Raw genomic sequence first — 15,769 nt, forward strand, 5'->3', positions numbered from 1 at the left:
AATTTATCAATAACAGGTATAACAATAAGAGAGATAGATGAGAATTTTAACACCACTTTCATATTTGTGTTACTTGAAATGCCTTCAAGTAAGGTCCATCTGAGAAGCTGTCCTTGGAAACTACTTTGAAAGATGCAATCCATTTTAAGGTGTCTGGATAGACCACTGAACTATCAGGGGCTACGTACAGCATACAAAGGAGGAAAATCTGCATCTAAAAGGCACAACTAGAACATGTCTGTAACTCCCAGCCAGCGTTTCCTGCCAGCACACTGACTGAGCGAACCACTGTGGTTTGGCCACAAGCTCATAGTTTGAAACCTGGCCAGGTCAATTCACTTGTGGCCTTGCTTGCTCTGCTGATTAATCAACTCAAACCAGTTGGCAAACCAACAGAGGGTGAAACTCCCCGCACAGCTCTGTGACAGTTGATAGATTACAAAATGTGATTTGGTGGAGTGACTTCCTGAAGTCTTGGTGCATTAAGCTTGTCAGATAATCAAAAATTTGCACATGTTTAACATCGCTGGTAGACAGATATTTTGAATGTTTGTTTGGCTATTCATCCACTGGAAAATAGGAGGCTAGCACTGCAGCTTCATGTTTAATAGAAAGTGTCAGGAATCTCCTCTCTCATTCAATATATTTAAGCAACATTTAAGATTTAAGACAAGACTGACAATCGTTATCACTTACGTCAAAAGGACGTCTTCGCTTGGTGACATCAGGGCCCCAGTCACTGCCTGAACAAACTGTGGCCACTTCAAACCAGTGTCGCAATCAATTTCCAAGGAGCTGGGGTTAACAGAACCTGGGGCAGAAGTTAAACACATTTACAACGTACTAAGAATTGTCTGTTTATTTTACTTTGCTATTAAAAAACTAATTGGTTCATGATTACCTTACTTTGGCACCTAACAAATAAGTGTTGGTAAGCAAGAAGAAGAGACAAAAAACAAATGAACTTACAGTTCGCTGGCTGAGTTGTGACACCAGGCCTGAAGTTCAAAATCCAGTAAGCCATGTGGAAATAGCTCTTTACCTCGGGCCACAGACTTGTCTTCTCGATCTTTTCCCCCAAATTCACCACGAACAAGAAAACACTGAAAGCAGAGCAAAAGCACAACAATACTGAGGCTGCGTAGTGATTACACGCACTATGGAAGAAGACATTGTGCACATCATCTAAAACACACCACAGTGGAAAATGTATTGTTTTTTTTGTTTTTTTTACTTTTATTTCACTTGTTATTTTCTTCCTCTAAATTCCCTGCAGTGGACAAAGTCCAGTTACATCACTAGAAAAAAATAATTTTTCCACTGCCTCAAAGCTTTGAACATTATAAATACCATTTAATGAGGCATGTGGATGTCATACAAAAATTTAGACTGACAAGATAGCTAATGAATCGATCAGATCAAAAGTAGATATGCGGTGGAATGAGGTACACAATGAGCTCTTTCTCAAGACCTTTGCTGAAGAGTTCCAGTAACGTCATCAGCATTGTCTTCAGGCATCCAGTTCGTCCAGTACTCCCCACCCAGCCCCTTCATCAGTTCGTCCAAGACCACGACAAACTGCAAGCTGCCATTATACAACTTGTGCCATGCGGAGAGAATCATGGGAAGTGTTACGTTGTAGTCTGCTTCGCCTGTGAGGGTGTAGTACAGTTCGTTTCCCTGGCAATTACAAAAACAAGTATTATAATTCACTGGATCATGCATTTAGCTAGAAGCCTGGCATAAAGCAGGTTAGCAGCATTATCCTGAAAACGCAAAACAAAAAGCAAATGGAACAAAGACATCTTTAGGGACTATTTATAGTTTTTAGTGAACCATTTATATGTAGTTTCTAGAATTGATTCTTTGGAAAGAATCTGTTCCTATTGTCTTTATTAATTAGATCATCCTATGTAAACACCTACAGTGTTTATTAACTGACAAATGTTCAGTATATTTTTACAATAAACGCATTCAACGATAATTCAAGAAACATATTAATATCTATCATAAAAACAATAAAATCAAGCACTAAGTTTGACAAGGAATCACAAAACCATTCATAGTTTTTGAACCAGCACCTTTCACTTTGGAAAAACAAACTCTTTAAATGCAGTTTAGTCATTTATACCTTTTGAATCAAAGGCATCCAGTCCATCAGAAAAACTTCCTCTACAGAGGAGCTGTTTTGGCAGATCATTGACCTCCACACGTCAACCTTGATGCTCTTGGTGGATAAGAGCCACTCGATGGGCCTCAGAAATTCTTCACAAGTGACAGACTGTGATCCCATAGCCTGGTAAAACAGACAACACCATCACCCACTGTTTGCTACCTTTATCAGCACTGTGTACAGTCAAAAAACCTCAAACATGTCATGCCCTGATGTTTTGGTATCAGACGTCACAGGGACAAGGATACCTTCATTATCATTTCCATCACACTGTCCAGGACACGGCCAATCCAAACGCTGGCCTCAGACTGGTTAGTCAGCAACATTTGATAAGTCAGCTGGAGGTGATCCGCATCTTTCAGGATATTGCTCATCATTTCTGTAAGTCATGTTTAGATGGGAAATAAGAAACAAAAAGACAAAGTCTGGTCAGTTCACTAGATTAGCGAGAAGTCTAGATTTCAGGTGAGGCCAAACAATAGAAGCCGGGTTTTAAAAGAAATTCAACTTTGGAAGCTGGTTTCTTCGCAATATAAATCCCAGGGGATTGTTTTCTCTGAAGTGTTCCAATTTTTCCATTATATATGTGTATCTCTTTTCAGTGTGTTAAAACAACCGGTCTTAGTTTCAGCATTTTTTGTCTTCCACCAGTCCCTTGAGAAAGGGTGTGAACTTGATCCATTCAGCTTTTGGTTACACAATAAACAATGAATAGTCTGTATGAAGATAACAATAGTGGTTCTGGAAGTATGTCACAAAAAGTCTTGTTGCTTCACAGAACACAAGAAATGTTTTGACTGCGTGGAAGTTTTCAATTTAGTCTCTCTGCTTTTGATATTTGTAAGTGTTAACTCTTCATTGCATTTGTTTTTGATTTTCAGGCTGTTGTCTACATTTCTGAATAGACAGTAAAAAAAAAAAAAGACATTTCAGCTGATCCTCATACAGGAGCTACAAACATGTTGTCATACCTTCTACAGTGCCTAAGCCCAGTGTCACTGTCTTCATGGACTGAAACGCTGTTGTAAGGATCCTCTGGAAAACCATATCCACTGGAGGCACCACTTTTATAATGTCCATCACCACCTGACCTACCGCCAAAAACCTGCCAAAGCAAAGACTCCAGATTAAGTGCAAACAGGCACATTAACTTGAACACAAAATTCACAAAAAAACAGACATTAAAGAATATTTAAAGATATTTCAAGTTCAAGATTTTAAAAATAAATAAATGAAAAAGTTTCCAACATGTTCCTCTTAAGAAAAATGTTTCAAACAAGAGAGTTCTGGATGTGAAAAATGACTTCAAACATTCTGTAACATAAAGGATAAAGCCTTTATACAACACTTCCCAATTTCCAACAAGCAACTATTAAAGAGGACTGTATAGAAGTTATGAATCAAAACTTCTATAAAGTGTTTAAAATTGTAATTTACACAGTTGTCACTTACAAGAAATGAGACAAAGATTATTCTTTAAGCCTGTCGTTCATTTATGGAGAGTATTTTAACTTTGAAAATTTTTGCTTAGAATTTTTCACAGAGAACAAACTGAATAAGATAAGAATGTGGGTCAGTTACAACACACTATCACACTCCTTTATGAGTGGCGACAAAATGGCTAGCAATCCCCAGGGACTTTTTTTATGGGACTTTTCAGTATTGGTAGTTCCTAGAACCTATCTGATGACGCAAGACACACAAAAAAACTCTAAAATTCATTCTGCAGCATTTTAATTAGCTTTTGGAGAGACGACACTACTGTACATACAGCTCCTCCTCGATGTTTTGTGGTTGTGTTTCCAAGCTACGACGGCTCCTTGTGAAGTTGGAACCCCCTTGTCCACCTGAAGGCAACTCTCCCATCAGAATCTCCACCAACCCTTTGGCAAAGGACACATCATGTGGCGCGACATGCTTACTCCACGCAAGGAGAGCCTGGGAATGACAGGGTTGACATAAGGAGGACAAAAGGACAAGTCGGTTCCACACTTTTCTCAAGCAGAAAGTCAAATTAATGCTACATTTATGCCGAGAACAAAAAAAAATATCAAAATCCAACGTGGTTAGTGGTAGTGCTGACCTTTCTCCAGATACACGGGCTGAACTAGCTACTTCGTTGCATTGCCTATTTGTAGCTAAATTTCTTTTAAAGTGGAATCAACATAAAACTCGATTTTGATCAACTGCTAGGAGTTAAACGGGTACTGCTAAAAGAAATTGGTCAAACTGTACTTTGGCCTTCAGAATCTAAATAAAAACATATCTTTATTGTGAAGTTACGAACAGTTTCAGTATTCTACATATACATACTTTATGTCTTGATAGTGCCATGGAGCTTTATATTTCTTCAACTAGAAGATGTCCATGTAAACTGTGATTTTGATGGACAGTGGTTCCCAGCATTTTAAAGAAAAAGGGAAGTGATAGTAAACTTACTATTAACAGTTAACAACAAGTGTATCCTAGCAAGACCAAAGATTTTAGTCAATCAATAGCACTATATTACATCATAAAATGAGCACAACATATCATGTCCACATGACATAACTAATTGATGCCAAGTTGACTGGCTGAAAGAGTAAACAAGTAATTACAACTGACTGTGAGCTATATCATGAGACCATATATACCATTATGGCAGTGCTAAGTGGATATCCACAAGGTTTCTGTTCCCACAGGTGCAGCCAAGGGGTGCTTGTTGCTATAGCAAAGGGCTTTCCCGGAGCGATCGACTAATTATACTCTGAATTCAGCTACTTCTGAAGGCAGCACTGGAAGAACCAGTTCAGGAGACAAGCAACATGAGACGGTAAAAGCTACAGCCGAGTGACAGTCTAGGTCACAAGAAAACTGGCCCGGTCACAGAACGAATAACTTATGGACATCTTTTTGATATAAATAACATTCATGATTTTAGCCTACCTGCTGTGCCACCTTGTCAGGGCTGATCCAGCTCAGAAGCATGTCCACAGTGCCTGTACTGCATGCTGCTGTTAGCCACATCGGGTTGCTGCTGTTGTCACACAGGTAAAAACGCACCATGTCTTTGTCCAATGTCAAGCCAATGGCCTAAAACAGAGAGGACAACTGTGGTACTTAAACTTGAATTGTGGTCAGACACTTTGTGGAGACTCAACATGTATACTGTATATATGTTGCATATCACATCGACCGTGAGAATAATATTCTTACTCTTCACAAGAAAGATAAACATGTACAGTATAATAGGTAGTACATAATAATTTTCCAAAATTGAATAAAAATTTAAAAAACAAGATGTGAAGAAATGACCAGATCTTTCTGTGTTACTGCATGCCTTACTGCATGCCTTTACAATACAACTTTCTGGGAGTGTGCTGCTCCCTTTGTTTTGATGAAAGCGAAAGACTGGGAAACCAGAAGGGCTATAATTAGCTGTGAGGCTACCAAGTTAAAAAGAGCTACAAACCATTTTACAGAGTTGGCCTCTTCAGAATAACGTTGATCCTTTGCTCTACACTTTATTCATTCCAGATTATTATTGGGAAATTATTGGCATTCAACTTTTCAAGACAAACTTGAAAAACAAGAAAGGTCGGAGAAATCTCTCAGCGGGCAGAAAAGCCAGCGATGGGGCCTCAGACTAGTGTCAACGGTATGGGACAAACTGAAAAAACGGAGGCGACAGAAGCTCGCTGATTATCTGACGCTAGCAATCTGCTGACACTTGGCTTGGTGTGTCACGGCTTTTCAACCTTAATTATTAGTAATTCCAAGTTCAAATTGTCCTTCCTTCTTATGAAGCTGTTGTTTTTTTATGTCAGGCCTCTTGTTTTGAACCAGAGGCTTAATGTTTTGATGATGCTGTTTCCTGCACAGCGCAGAAACGTATTCTGTGGCACAGGTTTACCTTGTCCAGTGGGATCTGAACTTCTTGTAGTACCCGTTTGACTATATCACTCAGTGAAATGTTCGGCAATGTGACAACCTCCCCGAGAGAAATGGAAACATCTGAAAAAGAATTGCATCACAAAGTCAAATGCCAACACAGAACTCGATTGTTAACATATTCCTGGTGTTTGCATGGCCGCAGTCCCAAAATAGCAGCTGTTCGCAGAACCAGACAATACAGGAACGGACTGTATGAAGTTAAGGGTGCGGACTTACGTCTTCCAGGCCAATTCTGAACATAGTGGATCATGTTGATGCTTCCAGCAAGCAGTGTATGCACAGTGGAGAGTGAGTCGCCAGTTTCGGGGAAATTGCTCTGAATGAATTGCATGACACTATAGAGGGCATTGTAAAGAAAACATAATCATAAGTTAGGAACTGACAGAGGGCAAACACACAACAGTCTCATTTTGCTCTGTTCCTGGTCTGAATGCCTAAGCCACTGATATCATTTTTACAAAACATGCCACACCTTCAAAAAGCTACCCTTCATTCGAGTTTACATTCTTCCATGACTGAAAGTACATTACCCCTGCATATTTGTGAGCAGAGCTTTGGTGCTGCCCAGCATTTGGTCAAAGGATTGGGGCGAGAGGAGTTGAGGAATAGTAAGAAGGCCGTCCCACAGTGAGGTCTGATTTTGTAGCTGGTTGAAGAACATCATAGTCAGCCCAGCCGCCGACACCATCTCTTCAGGTTTGGTCAGCATCAGCTCGGTCAGTATCTTAACACCAGAGACAACATCTGAGTTATCACATGTGACAGCTTCCGTTCGTTTAAATGAAGTTGAACAAAATATGCTTCACGCGAAGCTTAGACCAAAGCTGAAGCCTGGAGCCGCTGCCATCCCACCACGCTGACGACATACTTGGTTGACTGTGACGAGTGAAGCTTCGAACACAGTGTCGTTGCTCTTGCAGAACGTGACCACAGCGTAGGTGAAGGCATTGGGTGAGGTTGTGTTTGCGATGGGCAGAGTCACAGTGCAGAAGGCCCTCTTCAACAGGTTCACTGACTCAAGCATTTTGTCCATGGACTCCTGCAAGACACACAGTTATGTGAATTTATCAGGTGATATTACTGGATTTAAGTGATTAATTCCAAATCACAAATACACTTCCAATATATACTCATTAATTATAACAAAGCACTGACTTATAAACATGCCTAAAGCCTGAATGGATCACTGGCGAGCCATTAAAGCATGCAGTATTTCAATTATTGTAATTCACAATGGTTTGCGCAATTGACGAACTTCAGTGTGGCTAAACACTGGGAAGTTTGTCCATCGGTGAGTTATGGTAATTTAAATACCACAAGTTTTTCTATGTGCAGGCGAATGTTCAGGTCTTACAGGGTTAAAAAGTTGCACTTACTTGCCACATGATACAGCATAAATGTAAAGTGTTAGCACAGCAAAAAATGAAATGACAAAAGGATTATGACCAGTTGTAATGCAGCTCTATTATTTAAGAAGCATTCATAATTATCGCCTTGTGATCAAACATCACACTCAGTCATATACATGTACTATTATAGTACTATACTATCATAATCGGTAATAAGCTGTGTAATAAGCCTGGTGTAGCCAAATTCAATTCTAATCCCAATGTGAATCTGCTAGCAACATCACATAAACTTTCCTCCATAAACATGTTCCGGGTTGGGGAAATTCAGGCTGCTTCACAGGGTAAAGATTTACTAATTCTGTGAATTAATTATAGTTGTAGTTAATAATTAAATGAAAAAAAAACATATTCTTTATTTGTGCTGTTGAGCCAAGTCAATCCTATCAGGACTTAATTCAGTTCAGCTATAAATGACAAAATCTATTATTAATGACTGCACCCCTTGTCATTTTAGCGGCAGTGTGGGGTTTGTGTTGTAGCTGAAAAATGATCTGATGAGTGGCTTCATCGTTGTGGGAATTAAAATGGACTAAATTTGATCTTCTTCTTTTTCAATACAAGTACCCACCTGATCTTGTGGAAGAGCAGTGCTGATGGCGCTCATGAAAGAGACATTACTGGAGTGTCCTTGGTGCGAGGGGCCTTTAAGACAAGAACACATGCTTGAAGTCCTGGCAGACTGTAATACCTGTAGACCTGGCAGTTACAGTAATGACTGATATTGCAGTCACTTTATAATGTAAGATGTGAGAAAGATGAAGAATTTGATGTTTCCAGGAAGTGTGGGTCCACACTTCCTGGAAACATCTAGACGTTAATATAAACCTATCAGGACATGATTAGCTGAGCTTACCACAAAGACTGATAAAAAGTATAAAATAAAATCCAATTATCTTCTCACCTGGACAAGCACTAATTAATTAACACGTTACATCTTGTTTGTCTACCAAACCGACATGACGTTTTTAACTTCCAGAAGACGCCAGGACCAATATTTCCCCCAAAGCTATTTGTTGTAGCTCCAACTTCATACTGAACAGGCAGATATTGATGTTAACATTTCACTGTCAGCAAGAAAATGAGCAGGGACATTTCCCAGGTTTTCAATTACTCTTTAAAAACACTGAAATGTTTGTGCTTGTTTCATCTGCTAAAGGTGTTGTTTCTTATTGTCTCTTAATGTCTCCGCATAAAACAGGCCCCTGTTAAAGGTCTTTAGATAAGACTTGTTGATTTAAACACGTAAACATGACGTAAAGGTTCTCAAATTGCTACCGGAATTGGAAGTGAGAATCTATGAGGGAGAATCTTTTTTCAAGTAAAGCGAGATAGCATACCCAAAATGTTGTCCAAGAGCTTAAACAGTTCTGTGGCATCATCCCTAGACTCACTGGGGAAAGCAAAGTTGAAGAACTCTGGCCCGTCAGCAAGGCTTGCCAGCGGGGAAGGTTCTGACAAGAGTGTAGATCTGTCAAACATATTCAAAAGGATAAAACAAGGTCATAAAGAACTGTTCATTGATTTTGTTTTTCTTGTGGCATTATGAACTCAGGTAGTCTGACTTAGCTTCTCTAAAATCAAACACTTGTTTCGCAGAAGGGTGAAAGTTTGACGAACAGGTTTTTCTGGGCCACTGTCATTCCTCTGCGTGGAAGAAGAAGCAGTTCTACTAACTTGACCTATGACAAAGCAGCCAGGTGCCTGATTACGAAACTCTGCATGTTGACACGGACGTTTTAAAGAAAATATCGTTGACGAAAAAATATTTTGTCAGTCATCTGCTACAGAACAAAACGTGGCAAGCCATTGTTAAGTAAGAGTCAATGCCACTTCCCACCTCCATGGGGGAATGTCTGTTGTTGGTATATTTCCATAATAACAGTGACTAATTGTCTCATGTGAGCCTGTTATGTAGAGGTGTGGCCTTTCTTTGTGACTCATGGATCTTATGCAAACCTCTTTTCTTTTAGAGTCATATGATGCAAAAAACGCAGAGACCTTCAATATAGTAGTGAAACAGCTCCAATGCAAGGTTGATGATTGGGATGTGGATTTGGTGTTACTGCAGTAAAGGTGTGACAACAGATTAACGGGGTACCTTTTACTCCTCGATGCTTTTGATACACCTGGGTCCATCAGGCGAGATTTGTTATGGCAGCTGCTGTCTGTGTTGCACAAGAGGGTCTGAAGGAAAGGAAAGAAGCCTGTGCTCGGCAGGTTCCGAGGTCCCACGTAACCTGGAGGAGACACGACAGTGGTTTGTCCTGACAACTGGACTTAATTTAGGATTTGCTTTAAAGTCCTCAATTGTGTAAATTTGCCCAAATTCTCACGGTACTTGAAGTGAGTTACAGGTAAAACGTAAGCATGTAATCAAGTCGAAAACCATATCATCGTCATACCCTATTCTATCCGACAGCTCACCTCTCTGTAACAGATAACTCCATGTTATTTGTGTTAATGCACACTATTGCCCCTTATTATCACTCCTGAACAATATATGCTTACTTCCATCTCTATTTCTTGTACATTTGCTCACATGGCATTATTTGCAGATACTATTTTATTTAGGTTTTCACTAGATTTTAACTATATTTTAATTTTATTTGAACTATATTTTATTTTATCTTTCTTTTTACTTCTGGTATTTCGTGGCGTAAGTGTTTTTATGTGAAACTAAGCTACTGTGACCAAGCAAGTTCTCTGGTGGATGATTAAACTCTTTCTAAGTGTAAGTCTAAGTTATACATGGTACACGCACAGGCTGTTAGGAAACAAAGCTAACGGGGGAATTAAAGAAGAAAATCAGTTTGGAGAAGTCGATTTCACAACTGTTCTCTGGCCCGTAGGATCGGAGCCCGATCTGTATCATGACCTGGGTGTAACTTATACTGTCTTTTGCCTGAAACAATCTGAAGCTATTGCTTCAGGTGAGAACAAAAGAAAGAAAACAAAACAAACAAAAAAATAAAAAGACGTGAAGAGGCTGAAGATCAGGTTGCAGTCAAGCGACTGTGATTAGATAGCACGGAACACTGCATGTCCGGCATTCTCTGCTGGTGATGGCATAACATACAGTAGCAGATGATGAATGAAGGCCATGACCCCTCCCCTATCCATCATTAACCCTTTATCGGGCGAGTAATCATGTCTGATAACTTTTTTAACCCTCGGGATTAACAAAGTATCTAATCTAATCTATTAGGTATCATGAAGAAGTGGCCTAATGTTGTCCAATGTGATACCGTGTGTGTTGATGAATCAGGGTGGATGAGTCAGAACTTATGTTCTAAAAGTCTAAAGAAACCATTTATTGTAAATACATTAATATTAACCTTCTACACAAAAATGGAAAATGTCACGAAAGTAAAAAGTCTTCTTCTTCTACCCTAAAATAACTCTTTATGGTTGAAATTTTGAAGTTTTACAATGAGGGCCCTATAAACGGCAACGTGCCTCTGCTACACCTTGTATTTGCATCACGACTCAAATCCACATGTACGCTTTAGTCAGACGTATGTATCGTCTCGATTCTCCCCTGTCGCCGTCTTCTCTCTCTTTGTCCGTCTCTACCTGCCAGCCACATGCATGTGGCTCCCTCCGCGTGAGCTGGGTACTGCTCAAGGTTTCGTTTCGCCTTTAGTGCTTTCTCTTGGGGGTTTCAGGCCCGGGTTTTGTAAAGCGTCTCATGACAATTTGCATTGTTATTGATGCTATGTACATGAAACTGAATTGAACATCAGTTGAATCGTTATGAAACCTAGACACTCATTTTGAAAAACGCAAAACATGTCACGATTGTCATCTAAATTCACACAGATAAATACTTGTATAGCATAAATGTATGGCTAGCATGGCTAGAGGGAAGACAATGAATCCAGGAAATTAAACTGTTAAATAGGTGGAGCAACTTCACTAGATTTTAGTGTTCTATAAAGAGGTGGAAAAGCATTAAAAAAAAAAAACACATAATTACTTGACCGTCATTTAGGAACACGTAACACAGTAAAGGTATATCAGCATTACTACTTCCCAAAGCATGATTGTAACACTTGCCTCCCAACACAAGAGGATATTCCTTGTGTTGACACACCAATTGAAACACTAAACATGACTGAAGGCTACCATTGATTGTTCAGCCTAGCATGGCCAGACGGGTCCCGGACCACGCTAGAGCAATTTATAAGAAAGGCCAGAGCAGACTCTACATGCTAAGAGGACACTTGGGTCCTTCAGAGGTCCGCTACAACCCCAGTGCTGTGTAAAGAAGCGCTAACCTTCCTGCTGCTGTGAGGCTGTGCTTAACCAAGCCTGCTCCCAGAAGACCACATTTGTAGAACAGCTGTTACATCTAATTAGGCTATTTTAAAAATGTGTTTAAGGTTTTCTTTTCGCTTTTTGTGTGCACTGTTCTTAATAGTATATGTTGCTGCAACACTAAAGAAATTCCCCACGGTGGGATAAATTAAAAGGGTTATCTTATCTTATCTTAACTTATCTTAAATATAAATATTAAATTAAACATAAATCAATGCCAGATTTCTATGAATCTGAGCCTTCAAACACGGCTAAACAAACAAAAACGGGAGGTGAGACCGCAGCCTGTTTTCCACAGAAGTTACAATAAATATCGTGAGCGAGTGCAAAGGGTTTGAGTGTTCTTTTAAAGGTGCACGACAAATTTCACTGCCCATTTGCAGCCATTTACTGAAAACCGTGCTGCGATCCAGTGCTGTAACATGAGTTTGCAACATGTGCTTCGCCAAGCGGCTTGTTGGCGCACAGGTCACCAATTCCCAGAAAAACCCAGCACCTTCGCCCACATTTAAATCAATGTGATCTCGGTAAGAAGGGTTTGAAAAATGAGCGAGCACAAACACCACTCTGGGATAGGCTCCGATCTGAAGTGCCATTGATGTTTGACTTTAACTATCCATTTGTTTGCAATGATTGTGAAATTGGAATGTCCCCTAGAGTATAGCCGCTGACCTTTAAGATGCCAAACAAAAGCCCTGTGCTCCATGTCAAGTTTGTGTATTGTCACAATGCAAACCTCCTCTTTAGTTCCAGACATTCCACCCTGACATACTCTTAAATTAAACTTAAAATAGCATCAAACTTTGCTGGCTTGTTTCAGTATGTTATATATATATATATATATATGATATAGATGCGGAAGCAAGCTAAAAGACAGGTTTTACTGTAAGAAAAGCTTTCTGTTTGCTAATGGCTTATTTGTACATTATACAATATCCCCGTGTTCACAATGGATTTGACAATAATAAGCCTCGTCTTTCAAATGTCATGCGGACAAATGGATTTTGAAAATGCACAGCATTTACCAAACATGGACTTGGACCACTTTATTGTGCAGTGCGGTTTGACACTCACATGTATCCCTTATCACGGGAGGGAACTGGTGGCGGGTCACTGCAATGAGGATGAAGATGACGAGAGGCCAGATGACCAGGGTCAGGGACCACAGCTGCAACACAAGATAAAGTCAAAAAGCATTAAACAATCGGAGCTCAATACACATGCTGTGCATTTTAAGGGGTACATGGTGTAATATTAATGCGCTTTGACATTTTTTCTCCACAATCTTTCTAATGTATTGAACTGAAAGAAAGAAAAATCCCAGCTGTGCTCGAGGGTCACTCACCGGCTGTCTGATGACTGCCAGTCCATTCTTCCAGAGAAGAAGCCTGAGCTGCTGAAAAAACGCCATCACTGGAGGAGGCTAAGGGAAAATATATGGAAATCCATGAACATAGGTTTAAAAATGTTTTCATGTAATTAGACCGAAAGTTATAGTGCATGTGTCTTTTTGTTATATACATATACAGTGGGATTGAGAGTGTGTTATTTTGTTCCAAGAGAAGCATCTTAGGTGCCAGGACCTTATAGTTCATTTCGATGGTTAAAAATAAATAATAATAAAAAAAAAAAAATCCACAGACAGCATTTGGTAAATAAAAATGCTTTTAATATGAAGTTCTAACTTTAAGAATTCACAGGTAGGAAACCAGAACATCTACAGCAAACTTACATAACAGACTGGCAACGCTATTGGTTGGAAAATCAAGAACCAGAAAATCTTTTGTCATCCCGTGATAAAAAAAATAAATGTGTTTATTACACGTACTGGACTTCAAGTCGTTTAAAGTATTCCCGAACTTTCAGATATGACGTATAAACGATTAGCATAATAAGCCTATTAAATAATTAGTGACATTGATTAACTTTTCACTTGTCCGCATGCGCAAACTAAATGACTTTAGAAAAATAATTAAAAGTTTTTTTTCACATACACTACTACTATCACTACTAAAACTACTACTTCTAATAATAATAATAATGTAACAAACTTCTGCTCACATACCTGGCCGTCGCTTTCCTCTGAATTGCTCAAATTATGTTTTATCCTTGTGTAGCTCGCAGGTTTGTCAGGGGGGTCATGGCGCTAGGTGGCCCCTAGCAGGACGCCCTTTCCATCAGTCGGTGGTGCCGCAAAGAAAAAGAAAAAATACGCTCAAAAATAAATGTTAGACTAGTATTTGAATGAGTCCGGAGTCACAGCAGCAGCAGCCTACACCTTGCTGCGTCCTCGTCCCCTGACAGTGTGAGAGGCTCCTCCTGAGTGTGTGAGAGTAAACGTGTGCAAGTGCAGAAGGGCGTGTGCAGCGGTGCGTCCAAGGCAAAGCGAAACGGTTTGGCTTCCTCTGAAACGGATAATTACGCATGCGCTGGTGGATAATTGGAAGAGCGGAGATGCCCCCGTGACATCTGCTAACGCCACTAGAAAATGTCTAAACGTGTGTATAAAATATAAAATATGACTTTAAATTCTATAGTTTCTATAAAATCCATTTGGCCTAATATGCTGTTGAACTGGTGCGTTTAAAACCCAAAATAAGGAGATCAAAAGCTGCAAAATGTGTACCACGCTTTATTCAGTCAGTTTGTTGTAGTTTTTCTCAATATGGGTCTAGAAGAGTCACAAACTCTAAATTATACCGCTTTCACATCGAAAATCCCGGTCGACCCGGCATTTTCAGACCTGGGTCACATCGGCATTAGTCCCAGGTCGGACCCCCCGCTGTGAGAGCTGCGTGAAATTTCCCGAACATGGCGCAGGGCTAATTCACCCATGCGCTTCCATTAAGGAAGCCTCGTAACTACACATTTTATTTGTTTGATTGAAAAAAGATCGCATTTGTGGGAGCACACCAAAACTTGTTTTTGAGCTGAAGCTTCTACATTGATACAGTCTGTCAGGCCGTCGATCAGGATGTAACCACATACATTCCGAGGCAGACACATCAACATCACAGTGGAAAAACCCGGGTCGACGCGGCACTCGTGTTCACATGGAAGCGCGTCGAGACGAGCCGATAAGATCCCGGGTCGACCCTTTCACATTGACCGGAAAACCCACACGTGTTTGGAAGGTGTTGTTTGGCAGGAATTGGCCTCCACGGGGAACAGTCACACTGTTTATCTGCAGCCATGGGAATCCACGGGGAATAAGTCAGAGAAAAGATAAACAGCGTCTTGATTTCTCCAGACAGTTCATAATTGTGAGAGCGTGATAGTGGGAGCTAAGGAAAAGGAAAGTGATGGACAATGGATTAAGAATATGAATTAAGAATGAGCAGTGTTGTGAAACATTTAATCACAGATGATGTGTTTAGGGCAAAACTTTACATTTGCAAATACAGAGTGAAATATATTTCAGTTTGATGCATTTTTTTCCTTATAAAACAGATCTGGTAAGATTAACACAACTGTTAATAAGGATATTGTCGCATTAAATTTCAGTATTTTCTACTTGGAGTATGACCTTCCACACACAAATCTGCTTGTCGGGCAGGCAGAGCTTTGAATGTAGATTGTTTCCATTATCAGAAAAAAACAAAACAGTGGACAATGGAACTTCATGAGTCATAGCAGGACATAGCAGGCGACAAATGAATCTGATGCTTTGTTAACAATAAATACAAACCCCCGTATCAAAGTGGTCATACTGGTTTTCCATCTTGATTAGAGTGTGGGAAAAACGTGCGTGAGAGCGGTTGGTGAGCGGGTTGCACCGCAGGCCATCCACCACAAGGGGGAACCCTATGTGAAATACTGACGTCAAAAACACTTATTATTTCTTTTACATGACCTTTATCGCCACATACACCTGCCTGACAATACGCCCATTACTGGGAATAATCGGTTACATGGAATTTGTCAGTACAAGTCCAGT

At 40.0% G+C, this 15,769-nt stretch overlaps 1 protein-coding gene across 1 annotated transcript in view; it reads right to left on the minus strand.

Annotated features, from left to right (window-relative positions):
- Positions 1–14,153, minus strand: part of abca12 (ATP-binding cassette, sub-family A (ABC1), member 12) — a 64,111-nt gene extending 49,958 nt beyond the window's left edge. Inside the window, exons 1-18 of the mRNA XM_047600666.1 lie at positions 13,898–14,153; positions 13,178–13,255; positions 12,907–13,000; positions 9,614–9,752; positions 8,853–8,983; positions 8,084–8,157; positions 6,975–7,145; positions 6,637–6,830; positions 6,323–6,441; positions 6,066–6,166; positions 5,099–5,245; positions 3,945–4,111; positions 3,145–3,278; positions 2,422–2,552; positions 2,132–2,296; positions 1,472–1,680; positions 970–1,103; positions 697–811 (exon numbers count right to left, since the gene is read on the minus strand). Coding sequence (XP_047456622.1) covers positions 697–811; positions 970–1,103; positions 1,472–1,680; positions 2,132–2,296; positions 2,422–2,552; positions 3,145–3,278; positions 3,945–4,111; positions 5,099–5,245; positions 6,066–6,166; positions 6,323–6,441; positions 6,637–6,830; positions 6,975–7,145; positions 8,084–8,157; positions 8,853–8,983; positions 9,614–9,752; positions 12,907–13,000; positions 13,178–13,243 — 2,291 coding nt within the window. The 5' untranslated portion in view covers positions 13,244–13,255; positions 13,898–14,153. The remainder of the gene's footprint in view (positions 1–696; positions 812–969; positions 1,104–1,471; positions 1,681–2,131; positions 2,297–2,421; positions 2,553–3,144; positions 3,279–3,944; positions 4,112–5,098; positions 5,246–6,065; positions 6,167–6,322; positions 6,442–6,636; positions 6,831–6,974; positions 7,146–8,083; positions 8,158–8,852; positions 8,984–9,613; positions 9,753–12,906; positions 13,001–13,177; positions 13,256–13,897) is intronic.
- Between the last annotated feature and the right edge of the window lie 1,616 nt (positions 14,154–15,769).

Source organism: Mugil cephalus, chromosome 12, assembly GCF_022458985.1.
Source record: "Mugil cephalus isolate CIBA_MC_2020 chromosome 12, CIBA_Mcephalus_1.1, whole genome shotgun sequence".
NCBI classification, from domain to species: domain Eukaryota; kingdom Metazoa; phylum Chordata; class Actinopteri; order Mugiliformes; family Mugilidae; genus Mugil; species Mugil cephalus.